Raw genomic sequence first — 15,173 nt, 5'->3', positions numbered from 1 at the left:
TCCTCTGCTAGAACCATCTGATCATTACAGCTTCAAAAAATCATTTTTCCTTTCTGCTGCATCTGTCTTCTCTCTAGGATCGCAAGCTGTCAAAGGTGGAACGTCAGCGCTTTAAGGAGGAGGCAGAGATGCTGAAGGGGCTTCAGCATCCAAACATTGTCCGTTTCTATGACTTTTGGGAGTCGCCCCTGAAAGGGAAGAAGTACATTGTGTTAGTAACAGAGCTCATGACGTCGGGAACGCTAAAAACGTGAGTACAGTTGAATGCAGCTTTTGCACAGAGGAGCTCTCTGACAAATCACCAGCTCGAAAACAAGCGGTGTAGAATGCTGGGAATTGGCGGGAAGTCGACCAATAAGAGACGTCATACAATCTCGCCAAAATCGAAATGAAGCTCAGCGAGCTCTCTGCCAGCGTATGAGTTACAGAGAAGTTCAGCAGCGTTTCTACTGGTAACAATAGATCTGTCAACGGGGAGCCAAACAAACCGTACACAACAATAAACGGGAGCCGTATAACAACCAGTGGGTAGTAAAGTAAAACGCACTTCATTCAAACTCAGAAACAAGCTGTGTATACAAGCAAGCAGAAGTGGTCAAAGTGACCTCTAACCTTTTGATCCAAACTGTGTCCAAGAAACGTCTACGATTGACTGATGATCTACTTTAAAACTCCTTTCGCTGTCAGGTGACGCCATTCTCTCTTTACTGCAGCTATCTAAAGCGTTTCAAGGTAATGAAGCCGAAGGTGCTGAGGAGCTGGTGCAGACAGATCCTGAAAGGCCTTCACTTTCTGCACACCAGGACCCCTCCCATCATCCATAGGGACCTCAAATGTGACAACATCTTCATCACCGGGCCGACGGGCTCGGTCAAAATAGGGGATTTAGGATTGGCAACACTCAAGGCGGCTTCCTTTGCTAAAAGCGTCATCGGTGGGAGACTGAAATGCAACATTGAAGACCAATTTTTCTTCCAGTAAACCAATAAATGACATAATCATTTGGGTATTTTGTCTTCAGGCACGCCGGAGTTCATGGCCCCAGAGATGTATGAGGAACACTATGATGAGGCTGTGGATGTCTACGCCTTTGGCATGTGTATGCTGGAAATGGCCACCTCTGAATACCCCTACTCCGAGTGTCAGAATGCAGCCCAGATATACCGCAAAGTCACAAGTGTGAGTCCAGTCACTCCAGTTTGATTGAGAAACCTAGAAGACAGTATGGCGGCTGAAAATGACAACAGATAAAGACTAAAAAGTTGTATCATTACAGTTGTAAAGATTGTATTGACTGATTTGAACGAATACAGTAAATCCCTGCTGTTAAACAATCATTTCAACCCAAAAGCAAGTGGTGATGTATGCATGTTATGCAATCTTCGCTAAATATGACAGAACCCACCAAGCCGGCTGCCCGTGTAGCATGTGATGTAAGTGATGTGCGCAGCAGTATGGGTACTGGTAGCCACACACACACCAACAATACAGAAAACTAAGTCTAACAGTGTTAGTAGTGTTGGTTCCATTTGTTGTTGGCTGTTAACAAACGCACCAATCTAAACACTAAAATAGGACAAACTGCCCCCCCCCCCTTCCCCCCCTCTCACTACTTCCCACACCAATCCCACCGTGTCTCCGTGTGCAGAGTAGGAGCTGAGAGGCAGCGATGCATTCAGCTGGTGCTGCGGCTCCTTTCACACGGGCCCATTAAAGAACGGCGACTTCGGAGTCAGCCGGCCGTCAATAAGCGTTTGTTAAAGTGTGAGTCACTGCAGCCCTGCTAGCCCCTTTAGCATGCAGCCGTAACAGGCCACAGAAAGCTTATGCAGATGGCTGCAGCAGGATTTGATATTAGCCGTGGACGTGGACGCAGAGACGCGCTCGGTGCTCTGGGCATACGTTTTGCAACAGCTGCTTAATGAACCTGCTGGATCAGGTGTGATGACGTCAGGGAAGTTTTTAGCCGCTTCGCCACATAATAAGTCACTTTTTAATTGCATGAATGCAGCGTTTACTGTGGAGTACGAGGTCGGAGGATCTGTATCCTGTGTAAAGAATCTAATGAGCCATATGGAGTCACAGAGGGAGGCCAGATAGCCTTTGTTGTTTTTGACTAAAGCCCGTGGGGGCTGCGTTCCATTTCTTTTCAATGAGTGTGTCTCTGCGAGCAAAACATGCCGCAAACTGCTTTTAGATCGAGGGGTGTTTAATGTCCCGGTAGTCTTCCTGATTCGATGAAGAGTATTGATCTTCCACGCTTTGAGATTTAGCAGTGCGGAAACCCGAGCTCTGACTCTTTCACCCGAGTGGAGGCCTGTGTTAATGTTCGGCCTGCATCGGGGCAGCGGCTTCTATATGCCGCTCTCTGCAGCTAACGCTGCTGCATGTCAGAGTGGCCTGCAGGGACCACTGCAGGATATTAATAGGAGATTGATCAAAGAGAAAACCACTGCATGTAGCTCCATGACGAGTTGAAATGTACGCAGGATGCGTATATTTTATGACGTAGCTGGAGAACGTGATCTCCGAGTGCGCAGCTATATATTTCGAAAGAATCCCACCATTTTAAAAGTAAAAACCTGTGTCTGAAATGCTCCCAGCGGAGACTCGCTACAGAAACTTCTGCTGCGGTTTAAAGGCTTTCTCCGGGTGCTTTTATGCCTTTTGGAATCCAATGCATCTGACATGGATTCAAGCTGACCACAGCTGCCGCATTCCGTCAATGCCGACAAGCCCACAGGGTGTGACTTTCTGATACTTAACAGATTCAATTTTAGGTGACAAAAAACATCACCGTGCTCTCTACTGTTTTTCAAAAAGTCATCGTTACTCCCCAGCATCACAGCGTCCTTTCTAAAGGCTTGTCCTCAGAGTTTGGTTTGCATTTCCCTTTTCCTCAGGGAGTGAAGCCAGCCAGCTACAACAAGGTCATGGATCCTGAAATCAAGGAGATCATTGGGGAGTGCATCTGCCAAAAGAAAGAGGAGCGGTGAGTTGTCCGCTGCCCGGCCAATAGCCCACAAGGTGCCCTCTCATCTTTTCATGCCTCGTCTCACCTCCCCTGCTTCATCGCCATGTCTGCAGCGTGTCCCTCAATTCTCTATTACATAATGAGTTTATTTACACAGGAGGAAATAACCCTTAATTAGCCTCCAGTGGCTTTTTCTTTAGTCAAGTGTGATTGGGATCAGTAAGAGACTTCAGTGATAAGCTGTGTGTCTACAGCAATGGGAATCCACGTCCATGCGTGATGTCATTACTCAGCCGTAAATCATGAATCGGGTTTGTACAACTACAAAATTCGTAGAGCAATTCTTACTCCATTCAAAACTCCCCAAACCTTCTTTTTTGTTGAACAGCTGAGAGCTGGTTACTGGCATCCAGCCCACATGTGACCGGTTTTCAGTTCCTCTCTCAAGCGCATAAAGCAACAGTATCAGGCGTGGAAGAAAATAAATCATCCAGCGGCCATTTGCACTTTCTCACCACCGGGCCGTTCTCCTTTCCAAATAATCAAACCCCGTAACCAATGAAATGAAATCGCACACTTGAGGATAAAGGGGCATATGCACAACCGTGCAGGGGTCGTAAGGGTGACATTTAACAGTGCAACAATAATAAAGGAAACTAGAGACAGTGGGGGGGAAGCGGCGTGCAGAGATGATAGGTTTTCAGGGCTTAACTTAAAGTATCAAGTGTTTTTATTGCATTTGTTGGTAGAAGCAGGCCGTTTTGGGGAGTTTCATTTAGTTTCCTCAGAGTTTGAATGACTTGTTGTTGTTCCTTCGTCCAGGTACACCATCAAGGACCTGTTGAACCACGCTTTCTTTGCTGAGGACACAGGCGTGAGGGTCGAGCTAGCGGAGGAGGACGATGGGAAAAAGGACTCGATAGCGCTGAAACTTTGGGTGGAGGACCACAAGAAGTTAAAAGGGAAGTACAAAGAGAGCGGCGCCATCGAGTTTATGTTTGACCTGGAGAAGGAGGTCCCCGAGCTGGTCGCACAAGAAATGGTGAGGGGACATTTGGAAGTGTATCTTTTTTTTTTTTTAATTTGTGTAAAATATTTAGAAATGACACTGGACTCGTCTTGATATACTTCTAATTATCGTTATTACATTATAGGTGTTCCTTTAAAATATATAAAATACAAAAATCCTTTTCTTGATTTCTGTACGTGCTAAATAGTTTCCCCCCTGCTGGTTATGCATTTCGTCATGCGCTGCATGCCTGTCTGCCTGTGTGCTCCGGCTGGCGGCTCATATCTCATCGTTGGGGAATGCATTCAGATTGTCAGAGATAACTTAAACCGCTCTTTCAGGAACACAGTGAGGTCTTTTTTTAAATGTCTTCTCGTTTTGTTTACATGGTTTTCTCTAGTGAACTCCCATCAGATAAGGCACCCAAAGGCCCTGCAATAAAAACTCAAGCCTTTATAGCACTCATCAAACATTGTGCAGCACAATGAAATTATTTATTGGGTTAGGGGATTAAAAGCTTGAGTTAACACAGCTCGACTTCAGTTGGAGAATATAACAGTCTTTGCCAGGTTTCATTTTTTTAACCGGCATGACCCGGTTTAGATAGAAAAACTGACTATTTAAACTATTTAGTCCTTTTGGTGAGACTTTAGATAGAAAAACTGAAAAAGGAACATCATAAATACGACAGAGTCTTCAGGAGAAGGATCTTTCTTTAATATTTAGTCCTTTTGGTGAGACTCTTATCACCACGTGTGCTGGTACATCATGTAAATCAAGTAAAGGAGTGACATGTGTCAGCTGTATAATAATAGCTGCATATTACTGTCGCTCACATTGTTTCATTCTCAGCCACCGTGCCCAATGACACGTGTTTGTGTGCCAATGGCGCCTTATTTGTTCACGTGTTCATACTGTGCTTTATGCAGCACATAAGACAAATGAACTCGATTTGATTAGTTTTAAGATGCTGCCTGGCTGTTTTTTTTTTTTTGTTACTGCTAAATAGTATTATCTAGTTTCAGCTAAAGCTTTTCAGCCAATTTAAGGCTTTGTGTTCTCCGCACAGTGTAATCGTAGTTATTTTGAGATGTATCAGACCAGACACTTCTGTTGTGAACAATGAACCCAGCTGCCGACAAAGGGAATACTTCCCCACTGCTCTGATCCCCTTCAAATAGATTCTCTATTCCTTCCTTCTCTCCCTCACACAATGCGCTCTCTTCTCTCACCTGCTAAAAATACCCTGGAAGTCACGCTCTTCCCCCCCCCCTTTTTTTTTACTTTTGCCAGGTGGAGTCCGGCTTCTTCCACGAGAGCGATGCCAAGACTGTGGGAAAGTCCATCAGGGACCGCGTAGCTCTGATCAAATGGAGGAGGGGGAGGACGGTGTCTGCTGCGGCCACAGTGAATCGAGGCGACGGTGGGCACAGGGTCCAGGTGACCCCCCCTCTGGGCATCGGCGCCGGGGTTGCACACGTGGGCCCGCCTTCGCTGGAACCGGACGAGCCCGAGGCCGACCAGCACAACAGGCTGCGCAACCTGCCAGCCAGCGGCACGTCAGTGACATGTGAGGGATTCTGCTCTCCTCCTCCGCTCAGAAAGCCGCAAGTTTAATCCCTGACACTTTTTTTTTGATGGCCGTATGATTTCTGTGCGTCCCTGCAGCAGACGGCACACTCGATAGTGGCATGGGCTCCACTGTGTTCTCCGACTCCCACAGCAGCCAGCAGAGTGTCCTCTACCAGTCCCTGCTGGAGCCTATCACTATGGCAACGCAGCAGGTGTGTTTTTAGGAGCATACACACCCAGGTGGACCATGCACATTCGGATTCATCACCCTGGTGCTGAGCCCAGGCTCTGAATTCGCACAGTCAACATGTGTTTGTCAACATCACAGTCAACATTTTCTCATACGTGATTTTGTTCGTCTCCACATTATACTTTTTTTCATTTTGAGTAACGTGTGTTTTTGCTTTCGGGTTGCTCCTCGTGATCAGTGCCAGAGCAGTGGCCCGTTTCTAACAGATGGATCTCACTCCTGTGAAAAGGGGGAAGTTTGGGGGGCAACGCTGAGCCCAGAGCTCAGGACTCGATTAGGAGCTGCGACCCGAAGAGGAAGCGCCCCGGTGATCGACACTGGCAGAGCAAGTCAAATTGCTCAACTCCACGCCCTCATTCAGTCACACAGATCAATCAGCCCCACCCCGACGCAGCCGGACTACCAGTTGGAAGTCCACCCACCACAGCTCCACTCAGAGGCCGAGTGTGGGTTCCCCTTCAGGTGTAGCGTGCCTGAGTACCGTCGCTTCAGCGACACGCCAATCAGACCGCCATCAGAGGCCACCGGCGAGAACTCGACCCTCCCTGTGCAGAGCGAACGAAGGCACTCCGACCTCAGTAGCTTTCTGAGTCTGACCTCTCATCACAATCACGCCTTTGCCACGCTCCGAGGCCACGTGTGCCAGGTGTGCCTCTCTTTGCTTCTTCTGAGGTCGAGCGAAGGGAGCCACCGCCGTCCGCCCGTCGCCATGCCAATGCACCACTTTCCATGTGACTTGAGGCTCAAACCGTCCTCCGTCGGAGCAGCGGCCGCCCCTGGCTACGGACACCTGAAAGGTTCCAGCGATTGTTCAAATTTCTCCCTCCTGCAGCAGTCGCTGTTCAACATAATCGGCCGCAAAGCAGCCCCTTGTCCTGCCCAGGCAGCCCCGCTGGCCTCCCCAGCCGCCCCCAGGCCTGCACACGGCGACGGAGATAACGGCCCGAACAGTCGGCCGCCGTGTGACGGTTTGGTCGGGGACCAAGAACCCGTCCTGGAATGTGAGGACGGTGCCAGAGAGCAGAGCGTTACCAGAGCCGTGGGAGTGGTAGGTCACATTAGCAGACAAGTCGCTTGGTCTCCCATACGGGGGCCAACTAAACTCTCCCAGGCTGTAGGAGATGAGCACTACTCTGCATGGAGTTTGACCTCGTCTACAGAGCTGACTGTCTTCTTATGAATCATAAGCTTGATCCTGTCAAAGGACGACAGAATAGACCATGTTGTCCTGCTGCTTAACCTCAACCAAGCCCCTTTAACAGCTTTAACAGTTTCCTTCCTGCTTTACTGACCCAATGCTACGCCTGTCTCCTTCGCTCACCTTGGTCTGTGATTGAAGGTGACGGGGCGCCTGTCTGAGGTCCCTCCTCTCGGACTCTCCTGCCGTTTCTCTTTTGTTTTCTTGTTTTAGCGCACACCTGTCACTGCCTGCTCTATGTTGAAACCGGTGTTTCAATTACTTATTTTATCCGTCATCTTCATTCCACTTGCATCCGGTCATGTGGCAAACCTGTTTGTGTGACTTTTATCGTTGACTGATAAAAAGAGGGACAGGGTCTCATTTCAATTGCTCTTCTTTGTGTCCTTAGGCCAGTACTGCAGGTCACCACAATCAACCTTCTCTACAAGTCCTGCCGACTTCCAGCGGTACTGCAGCGGCGTGTGCACCGCTGCAGTACCTCCAGCCTGGACACAGCTACCCTCCCGCTCCGTATGTTGGCCAACACAGCGCCGCCACACCAGCTGCAGCTGGTCTCTGTTCAGTCAACATCCAGCATGCTGCCGGTGCTGCCAGCTACACACCTCCGAGTGTGCAACAGACCCAACTTGGGGCAAATATCTCAGTATCCGCTGTGCAGCAACATGGTGCACAGAGCTACCAAGCACCAGGTCACCACCACCATCATCACCAACAACAACACCACCAACAACAACAACAACAGCAGGCAGCGGCAGCAAGCTCTTTGACTTTTCCTCTGAACGTGCAACAAACTTGTCCGAACTGCGTGGTCGCCACTCAGCAACAGGCTCACAGTGCTTCGGGATGTCACACTCCGGTTCGGCAGCAGACTGCCGCGGCAGCGGCCACCCTGCCAGCACAGCAGCCAGCACAAGGCTACCCTCTTGCATCTGTAGCCCCAACCTTTGCAGCCATGGCCCAGTGTCATATTGCACAAGCTCCCGGTGCACTACAACACGTCCAAGCCGCGGTCCAACTGCCAAGTCAGAGCTCCTCCACACCAGCACTTTACAGCCAGCCGATGGCCATTCAACAAGAGCACCAACTGAACAGTCAGACCAACGTACAGCTGGCGCAACACGCGCGGCAGGCTCACATTCAGCCTCAAGTCCAGCATAACAAAGAAGCTCTGCACACCATGCACCAACAAATGGCACAGCCGCCTACCCGCCTGTCTCAGGGTCAGCAGACCCCAACTCTCCAAAAGCACAGTCAGACAGCCATGCAGAGCCAGGACCGATGCCATTCTATAGTCCAACAGCCCCCCCAGGTCGCGCAGGTTGAAGCCACACGCCCGAGTTACCCTGCCGCTGGTCAGCCTGATGCCTCATCGCAGAGCTCTGCCCACTCGGCCCTCACTGCGCTGCAGCAGCAGACTGCTCCGCCACAGGTCCAGTACCTGTCCGCACAGTCCTCTGGAGCTCCACAGGCCTTCGGAGCACAGCAGGTGAGCGGTGATAAACATCAGACAGTATATTGCAGCGGGGCGGCACACAGTTTTTGAATCTCATGCCGGTTTGCCCTCCTTTGACCTCTCACTGTTTTCATTTTTCATTAGTTTCAAAGTCCCTATCTTTGCATCGCTGCTGTCCTGAACCAGGTAGAAGGACTTTGTCTCAACACACTTTGTCACTGTGTGACCAGATGTTGGAGGGACAGAAATGAATGCAATATATACAGGCATATTTATGGAAGCCGTGTTATTACTTCTTAGAGCTGTTCACATTGTGGTGTTTGCTTCTGCTGAATTGGAAACCGCCGCGTTGGTGGACCGTAAATGAAAAGTGGATGAGAATATGAACAGCCAGCAGACCGTTGATGGAACAGCAGTGAAAACCTTAACAGAGGTCTCAGCTGATGCACCCGCCGGCCCTCCCAGGCCCGCACTGCGTCCGCTTAGAGGCACACCGCGTTCTGGCTGGTGCAGCAGATTCAGCCTTTTCCAGGCTTAGGGACAGGATGGGAAATGTGAGCCAGTCTGCTCTGTGTCAATAGCAGGAAATGCAAATATCCAAACTGAGAAATAAAACCGGGAGATCTGCAAGTTATTGAACTTCTTCCCTCTGTCTTTATTGTTGTCGTTTAATCCCTCCTCTTTTTTGTTCTTCTGCAGAAGAATCCTGCTGGTCTTAGCATTTCACAGCTCGGACAAGATGGACTGGCTTCGAGTGCGCCGGGCCAAGTGCTGCCTCCTCAACAGTCGATGACTCAAGTCCCCCAACAACTCCAACCTCTGCACATTTCAAACCCTCTACCACCAACACATCCATCCCAGGTATCCATCCCTGTTGCTTTGGCTTACACCTCACTCGGATAACATCCGTTCACGCTTTTAGTGTCAGAGTTGTTGTATGCCTCAGAAGTCTTTTTTCTACCTTGGACTTAACAGACCAATAATAATTTGGATCCTGTCCTCTTTTCTCGAACCTTTTGCTATATATACATTTTCTCCCTTTTCTTAATTTTCCCTTCAGTTTCCTTCGCAGTATCCCACAATCCAGGTGATGACAGCTGTGACTGACTGTGAATCCTCCCACCCTCACTCCTGCTCTGCTCCTCACCCCTCGACCTGCTCCTCTCTCAATCACATCTTCCTTTCTCCTGGACAGACTGCGACCCCCTCTGTCTCCCCCCTTTCTCCTCTGCACACACACAACAACGCGTTAGTTTCACCCACCCCGGTGTCCCTGATGCCGTCCCCCTCGCCCATGCTGGCTAAGGTGGGACCCACATCCCCACAGCACCAGCACGCCGCTGTTCAGCAGCAGCAGAGTGTGCGATCCGAAGCTCCTCACTCGCAACCCGCGTTCATATCGGCCCCGTCCACCCACCCCTTACACACACACACTGCCCCGTGCCAGAACACACACCCTCCCACAAATGGCAGCACTCAGCCTCTGATGCAGGTAATTATGTTGGCTGCAGTGTTTACCAAGAGGGTGCGAACTGGAACCTTTGCTTGTGATAATCTCTGTCAGATTATTTTTTATAGTCGTTTGCGTCCAACGAGAGCTTTGTTTTTATGACCACCGTGCTGGATAAGTATAGTTCATATGTTAAAGTTACTGCAAGGAACTTTTAACTGATTACCCTCTCAATAAAATATATTTATATGCCTTGAATAAATAAACACAAGCGTCAACAATATCATCTGCTATTTCTGCATAGTTATTCTTTGTGTGTCATTGGTTGGGTTCAGCGCAAATATTCTGATTCAGATGAAAACGTGCTCCTTCAGTAACGCTGCAGGAGGCCCGGCACTTGTAGCTGAGCCCGCTGCAGTCACAGGGGAACTAAAACGAGCACTGCGTGGGAGGACCCTGTCAGACCCCGCTGTAGTAAAGATTTAAGGCTTTATAAAGGGACTCCGGTCAACAAACATCAACACAAAACAAAAAGTTCCTTGAAGTAGCTTTAACTAAAAGTCTGAAAAATGAAATAGTGCACTCACTGTGCTTTATAAATGAAAAGCTTATTGAATATAAATGATTGAGAACATTACAGCCTGAAATTTGAACATCTCAAAATGTCAGCAAGGGATTCGGTCAAGATAACATAATTATGTGTTTTTTTTAATTGGGTTATCTCGTCTTTTTTTAATACAGGTTCCCCAGCAGGCGCCGGTCAGCCACCCTGAGCTCATCCCCTTTGCTCAGCTCAGCCAACCCGCAGTCTTCCCTACTCCTCTGCAAAATGGGTCCGACGCGGGCGCCGTCACCACTGCTGCCCAGCCGGACAACAGGAACCCACAGGGCCAGATTTCGGCACCCTGTGACTCTGCCAGCTCCGGTCTGACTCAGCAGAAACCGCTCAGTAACCTCACCGATGCTGCAGGTCAGGGCCCAGCAGAGACCAGCGCGGAGGTATGGCCACTCGACTCACTTCTTCTTTTTTTTTTTTAGTTCTGATTTTATATTTCTGCCTCTACCCACCTCGCAGGTATTTCCAGATATCTACAGTTAGTGCAGTCAAATGTAGCGTCACCGTACTTCCTCCTCGAGTCATCCTCAGGAATGTCAAACACAATCCCAGATAGGGTTACTCGCTTACGCTTTCTGATCGCTTGTCTCTGCCTCTGTTCCGTCCGTAGGATCAGGCAGCAGAGAAGCACTCTGGAGGACAGAGCTACGACAGGTACTATCTTCACTCCCATCAGCCGTCTCTGCACGTGACCAGTCAGTGGTTCTAAGATTTGTAACAAATACATATAGAGATATATATATATATATGTGTGAAAATAAATTCATCCCGCTAACATGTGCTGTTAAGTCTAGAGGAGCATTATACCTGCCGCTAAAATACTTGAATCTCTTGTTTACAGTAATGTTACAGTAACCACGGACAACTTGAAAGGATGCCTCGCTGAACTTTGCTATTTCTTATAATGTAATATTTCACGTGTAATGTTGATGGCGTACAGTCATCTATGCCAACTAGTCTAGCGAGATGTGGGTCAAAGGTCAACTCTCTGTAGAACGACAACGCACCCTGATGAGCGCTCTGATATTTGGTGTCACTGTGTTATCACTGTACCCAGCAGCAGCTAACACTCCATCTGGTCCAAGTGCAGTTTCTTCATGATCGATAGCAGATCTTAACCCCCCCTGACATCTATATCCCCTTTAAGCCCATGGAGTTTAGTGCCACCGATGGTTGATATATCAGGCTCTTGGCAAATCCTGCAGGCATTCCAAAGCAGCGATACACTTTACAAAACCTTTTTCACTGAGCTCCATATCGAGGCTGTGAGGTAGAAATCCAGTACTTCTCTTTTTGTCATCCGCCATCTTTTATTTGGAAAGCCGTCGCGAGCTCGTTTGAACAGGTACCTGGTTATCTCGATACTGACGATCAACCTCAACGTGCAGCTGTGTGCTCAGGATTCAGGTGTTAACGAACTATGGCGCGCTGTCGCTGTACTCTCCTCTCTCCAGCCTCAACTCGGACGCCACGTCGGGGAAGGAGATGAGCGATGGTTACGAGGGGACCCACGGAGGTAAAGGCGAAGCGAAAGTCCGCAAACACCACCGCAGGTCCACGCGCACTCGCTCTCGGCAAGAGAAGATCAGCAGGCCGAAGCTCAACATGCTCAATGTGGGTAGCCGCTCCGTCCCTTTGCGTCCAAGGTCAAAAACATCCCGACAGCCGATGACCTGTTTACTGTGGCTGCTCCTGTTGCAGGTGTGCAACACTGGCGATAAAATGGTCGAGTGCCAGCTGGAGACTCATAATCACAAAATGGTCACTTTCAAGTTTGACCTGGATGGAGACGCACCGGAGGAGATCGCTACCTACATGGTACGTAGGAGACGAGGTCGCTGCCTCTTCAAATGAGCCTCCGACCTCCTTAAAGCTTCAACCAATTCATATCAGGCTTATATTTATACACAGACCAATAGTTGTGGCATAACTCCTTCACCGAGTTATAGTGTATGATAAAGGTGGTCCAAGGATGGAACACTTTGTGAAGCTTATCAGAGCAACATATCTAATCTACGTTATGTCGTAAAATGCTTGGAAACAAATTTGACTTTCTTGGACCTCATTGAATAGAATTGTATTTGGAAACTTCAATAATTCAATAAAACTCTTTCCAATGTTTTGGATTCCTCAGTTGTTTAAGCTGTAACTCTGTTCTTTCCTCCGTCGCGTCCCTCAGGTGGAGAACGACTTCATTCTGCCTTTAGAGAGGGAAGTGTTCATAGAGCAGCTCAAGGACATCGTGGACAAGGCTGAGGACATGCTGAGCGAGGACCCCGAGGGCGAGCGGAGCTCTGACCACGGCGGAAGTCCGAAGCAGAGCGACGGCGCTCTGGGAGCGGAGGTGAGAGAGGAAAGCGTTGACACTTAACAGTTGCGATGTTTCCACTAAGGCCTCAGGCTCATTATCTCGAGAGCTGCCAAATATACCATTCCTGCTGATGTGACATTTAGATCTAACCGAATTGCTTTCTAGAGGTCAGCTTTTATTGACTGGTTGAGGAAACCTTTTTAAATGCCTATTGGATGCACGTGCATCATATCTGTGCAGTAATGCTTCCTGTTCTTTAGGGATTGAAGGCTTCCACACCCAGCACACCGCAGCTGGTGTACCAGCAAAACGGTAAGACCTCAAGCTACCTGTAACTTATATATAGCTAAATCCAGTAGCCCCCCCTGCACATCTGCATTTGACGTCTGTTTGTTTCCTCTGATTCTGTATGTAACTTTTCACGAGGTCATGCTGTACCTTTTGCTCTTTTACTGAAATGATGTTGTAGTAGATGTGCATTAATTTTTCCTTTCTCTCTGTCCTTGACAGTCCTCCACACTGGCAAGCGCTGGTTCATCATCTGCCCGGTGGCTGAGACGCCTACACCGGACAAAGAGAAGACCACAGGTCACACCTCTGCAGCCCTGGGTATTCTTCACACTCAGAACTTTGTGTCATTAATACCTTCCGTCCTCAGATTGGCTATTTTTGGATTTGAGCCTGACGAGCAGCAGCTTTCTACACCAGTAGCATGTTTTCTGTAGATTTAGCCGAATTGTTTCTGTCTGACTTTCTGCTGTTTAATAGTGAAGATGGTGCGACTGCATCAGAGTGCTTCTGTTGGGGTCAGTTATGTAAGTGTGCTTCTGCAGTGGTTAAAGGCAGAAACGAAGGGCGGGATTCATACTCCAGCTAACTGAGCCTGATGGGGGAAGACAAGCGGTGATGTAACACCCGGGCACCCACAGCCCTCCCCACCCCCCATCATCTCTTCTTGGCCGTGGCTGTTTAGCTCCTGATCTGTTCGGCTCCTTATTAGCTTGATCTTCTTATGTCCCCCAGAATCTGAACCGTCTGCCTCATCATCGGTCAAACCCAAGAGCAACGCTACTGCAGGCGCAATCCCAGTCTCTTTATCCTCCCAAAGCCCGTCCTCCTCCTGCGCCTCCCCTTTGCCCCCCGCACCTCAGACCTCGGCGCAAGACCAAAACATCGACAAAACCCGGCTGCAGCAGCCTCAGCCCTGTGCAACTAAGCCCGCCCTGGCAGCCCGCGGTGCCGGCCATCACAACCTCCTTCCTGTGGAAGAGCCTTGCATCTCTGCGGTCTCCATGGTAACGGACATTCCATGCTGTGCTATTGTGCCGCCTGTCTCTCTGGATGTCAATGCCTTCGATGGAGGAGGAGCCGGGGGTTTGACTTCTTCCCAAACTAATCAGGCCACTCAGAAGGCCAGTCCCTCTGGAGAACTGCCTCCTCAGCTGGCCTCCCATCAGTCTGTGGTCCTGCAGCAACCCTTCGCCACGGCCATGCAGCCCGGGACGGTCACCTCCCAGCCGCAGAGTCCAGCGCATCAGACGCCCCAGAACTCCAATTCGTCAAGCCACCAGCAGCCGGCGAGTGGAGGGCCGGGCGAGTCGGACAGTGAGGGTCCGCGCAGGGTGGAGTTTGCAGACCGCACCATCAAGACTTTGGACGAGAAGCTGAGGAACCTGTTGTACCAGGAGCACGCTCCCTCCCAGCCGTCCAGCACTCCATCCGACCCCCAGGCCTCCAGCACAGAGGGGGTGAGCTCCCCTCCGGTCTCAGACGGCCAGAGCTCCGAGGGAGTACACGCAAAGAAGAAAGGGGAGCCGCTGGTAAGATATGCCTGCGCGTGTGTCTGTGTGAGTGTGAAGGAAACCTGAGCGTTCACGCGCTGCTTAAGAGCTTAACATCATTGAATCATTTCTCCTCACTGTATCATTGATTTGACTATTGGCTGTCAAGAGCAAGACAAACACTGTGTTTAGAAAGAGGATAGGATAACACAATTACTGCCGTCGGCACCGTAGCTCATCGTGATCTCTTTCTCTGGCACTTTCATTTTGTGTGTGTGTGTTTGTCTCTCTGTGTGCATGCGTGCTGCAGAAAACTAATCAGGTTCTGAGTCATTCAGATAAAACTGTGGTCAAGACAATGGGCAGCCCTACCACACTGATGCAGAGTAATGTAGCCATTTAGCACTTTCTCCCATTGAAATGATTGCGACCTCCCACACACTTTTTCTCTGTTAGCCTCAGATTCCGGAGCGCACAGATAGTGTGGGTGCACTAAGTGACTCTGCAGTGGCGGGTAGGTAGCATTGTTTACGTAATCTTGCCCATATCACGTTTT

General features: G+C 49.4%; 1 protein-coding gene across 22 annotated transcripts in view; it reads left to right on the top strand.

Annotated features, from left to right (window-relative positions):
• Nucleotides 1–15,173, top strand: part of LOC120828939 (serine/threonine-protein kinase WNK2) — a 36,487-nt gene that overhangs the window by 12,671 nt on the left and 8,643 nt on the right. For 3 of the 22 annotated variants that reach the window (XM_078083036.1, XM_078083033.1, XM_078083012.1), the window contains exons 3-23: nt 78–250; nt 714–934; nt 1,022–1,179; nt 2,904–2,992; nt 3,797–4,016; nt 5,277–5,553; nt 5,652–5,767; nt 5,984–6,853; nt 7,395–8,492; nt 8,604–8,645; nt 9,159–9,320; nt 9,520–9,951; nt 10,651–10,908; nt 11,136–11,179; nt 11,980–12,139; nt 12,227–12,343; nt 12,705–12,869; nt 13,097–13,148; nt 13,347–13,445; nt 13,860–14,656; nt 15,074–15,131. In XM_078083036.1, coding sequence (XP_077939162.1) covers nt 78–250; nt 714–934; nt 1,022–1,179; nt 2,904–2,992; nt 3,797–4,016; nt 5,277–5,553; nt 5,652–5,767; nt 5,984–6,853; nt 7,395–8,492; nt 8,604–8,645; nt 9,159–9,320; nt 9,520–9,951; nt 10,651–10,908; nt 11,136–11,179; nt 11,980–12,139; nt 12,227–12,343; nt 12,705–12,869; nt 13,097–13,148; nt 13,347–13,445; nt 13,860–14,656; nt 15,074–15,131 — 5,608 coding nt within the window. The remainder of the gene's footprint in view (nt 1–77; nt 251–713; nt 935–1,021; nt 1,180–2,903; nt 2,993–3,796; nt 4,017–5,276; nt 5,554–5,651; nt 5,768–5,983; nt 6,854–7,394; nt 8,493–8,603; nt 8,646–9,158; nt 9,321–9,519; nt 9,952–10,650; nt 10,909–11,135; nt 11,180–11,979; nt 12,140–12,226; nt 12,344–12,704; nt 12,870–13,096; nt 13,149–13,346; nt 13,446–13,859; nt 14,657–15,073; nt 15,132–15,173) is intronic. The other 19 variants (XM_078083062.1, XM_078083049.1, XM_078083043.1 and 16 more) reach the window with 13 other exon arrangements.

This window comes from Gasterosteus aculeatus, chromosome 2 (assembly GCF_964276395.1).
Source record: "Gasterosteus aculeatus chromosome 2, fGasAcu3.hap1.1, whole genome shotgun sequence".
NCBI lineage: Eukaryota > Metazoa > Chordata > Actinopteri > Perciformes > Gasterosteidae > Gasterosteus > Gasterosteus aculeatus.
The sequence above is the reverse complement of the archived record's forward strand: the minus strand, read 5'-3'. Positions and strand labels throughout refer to the sequence as shown.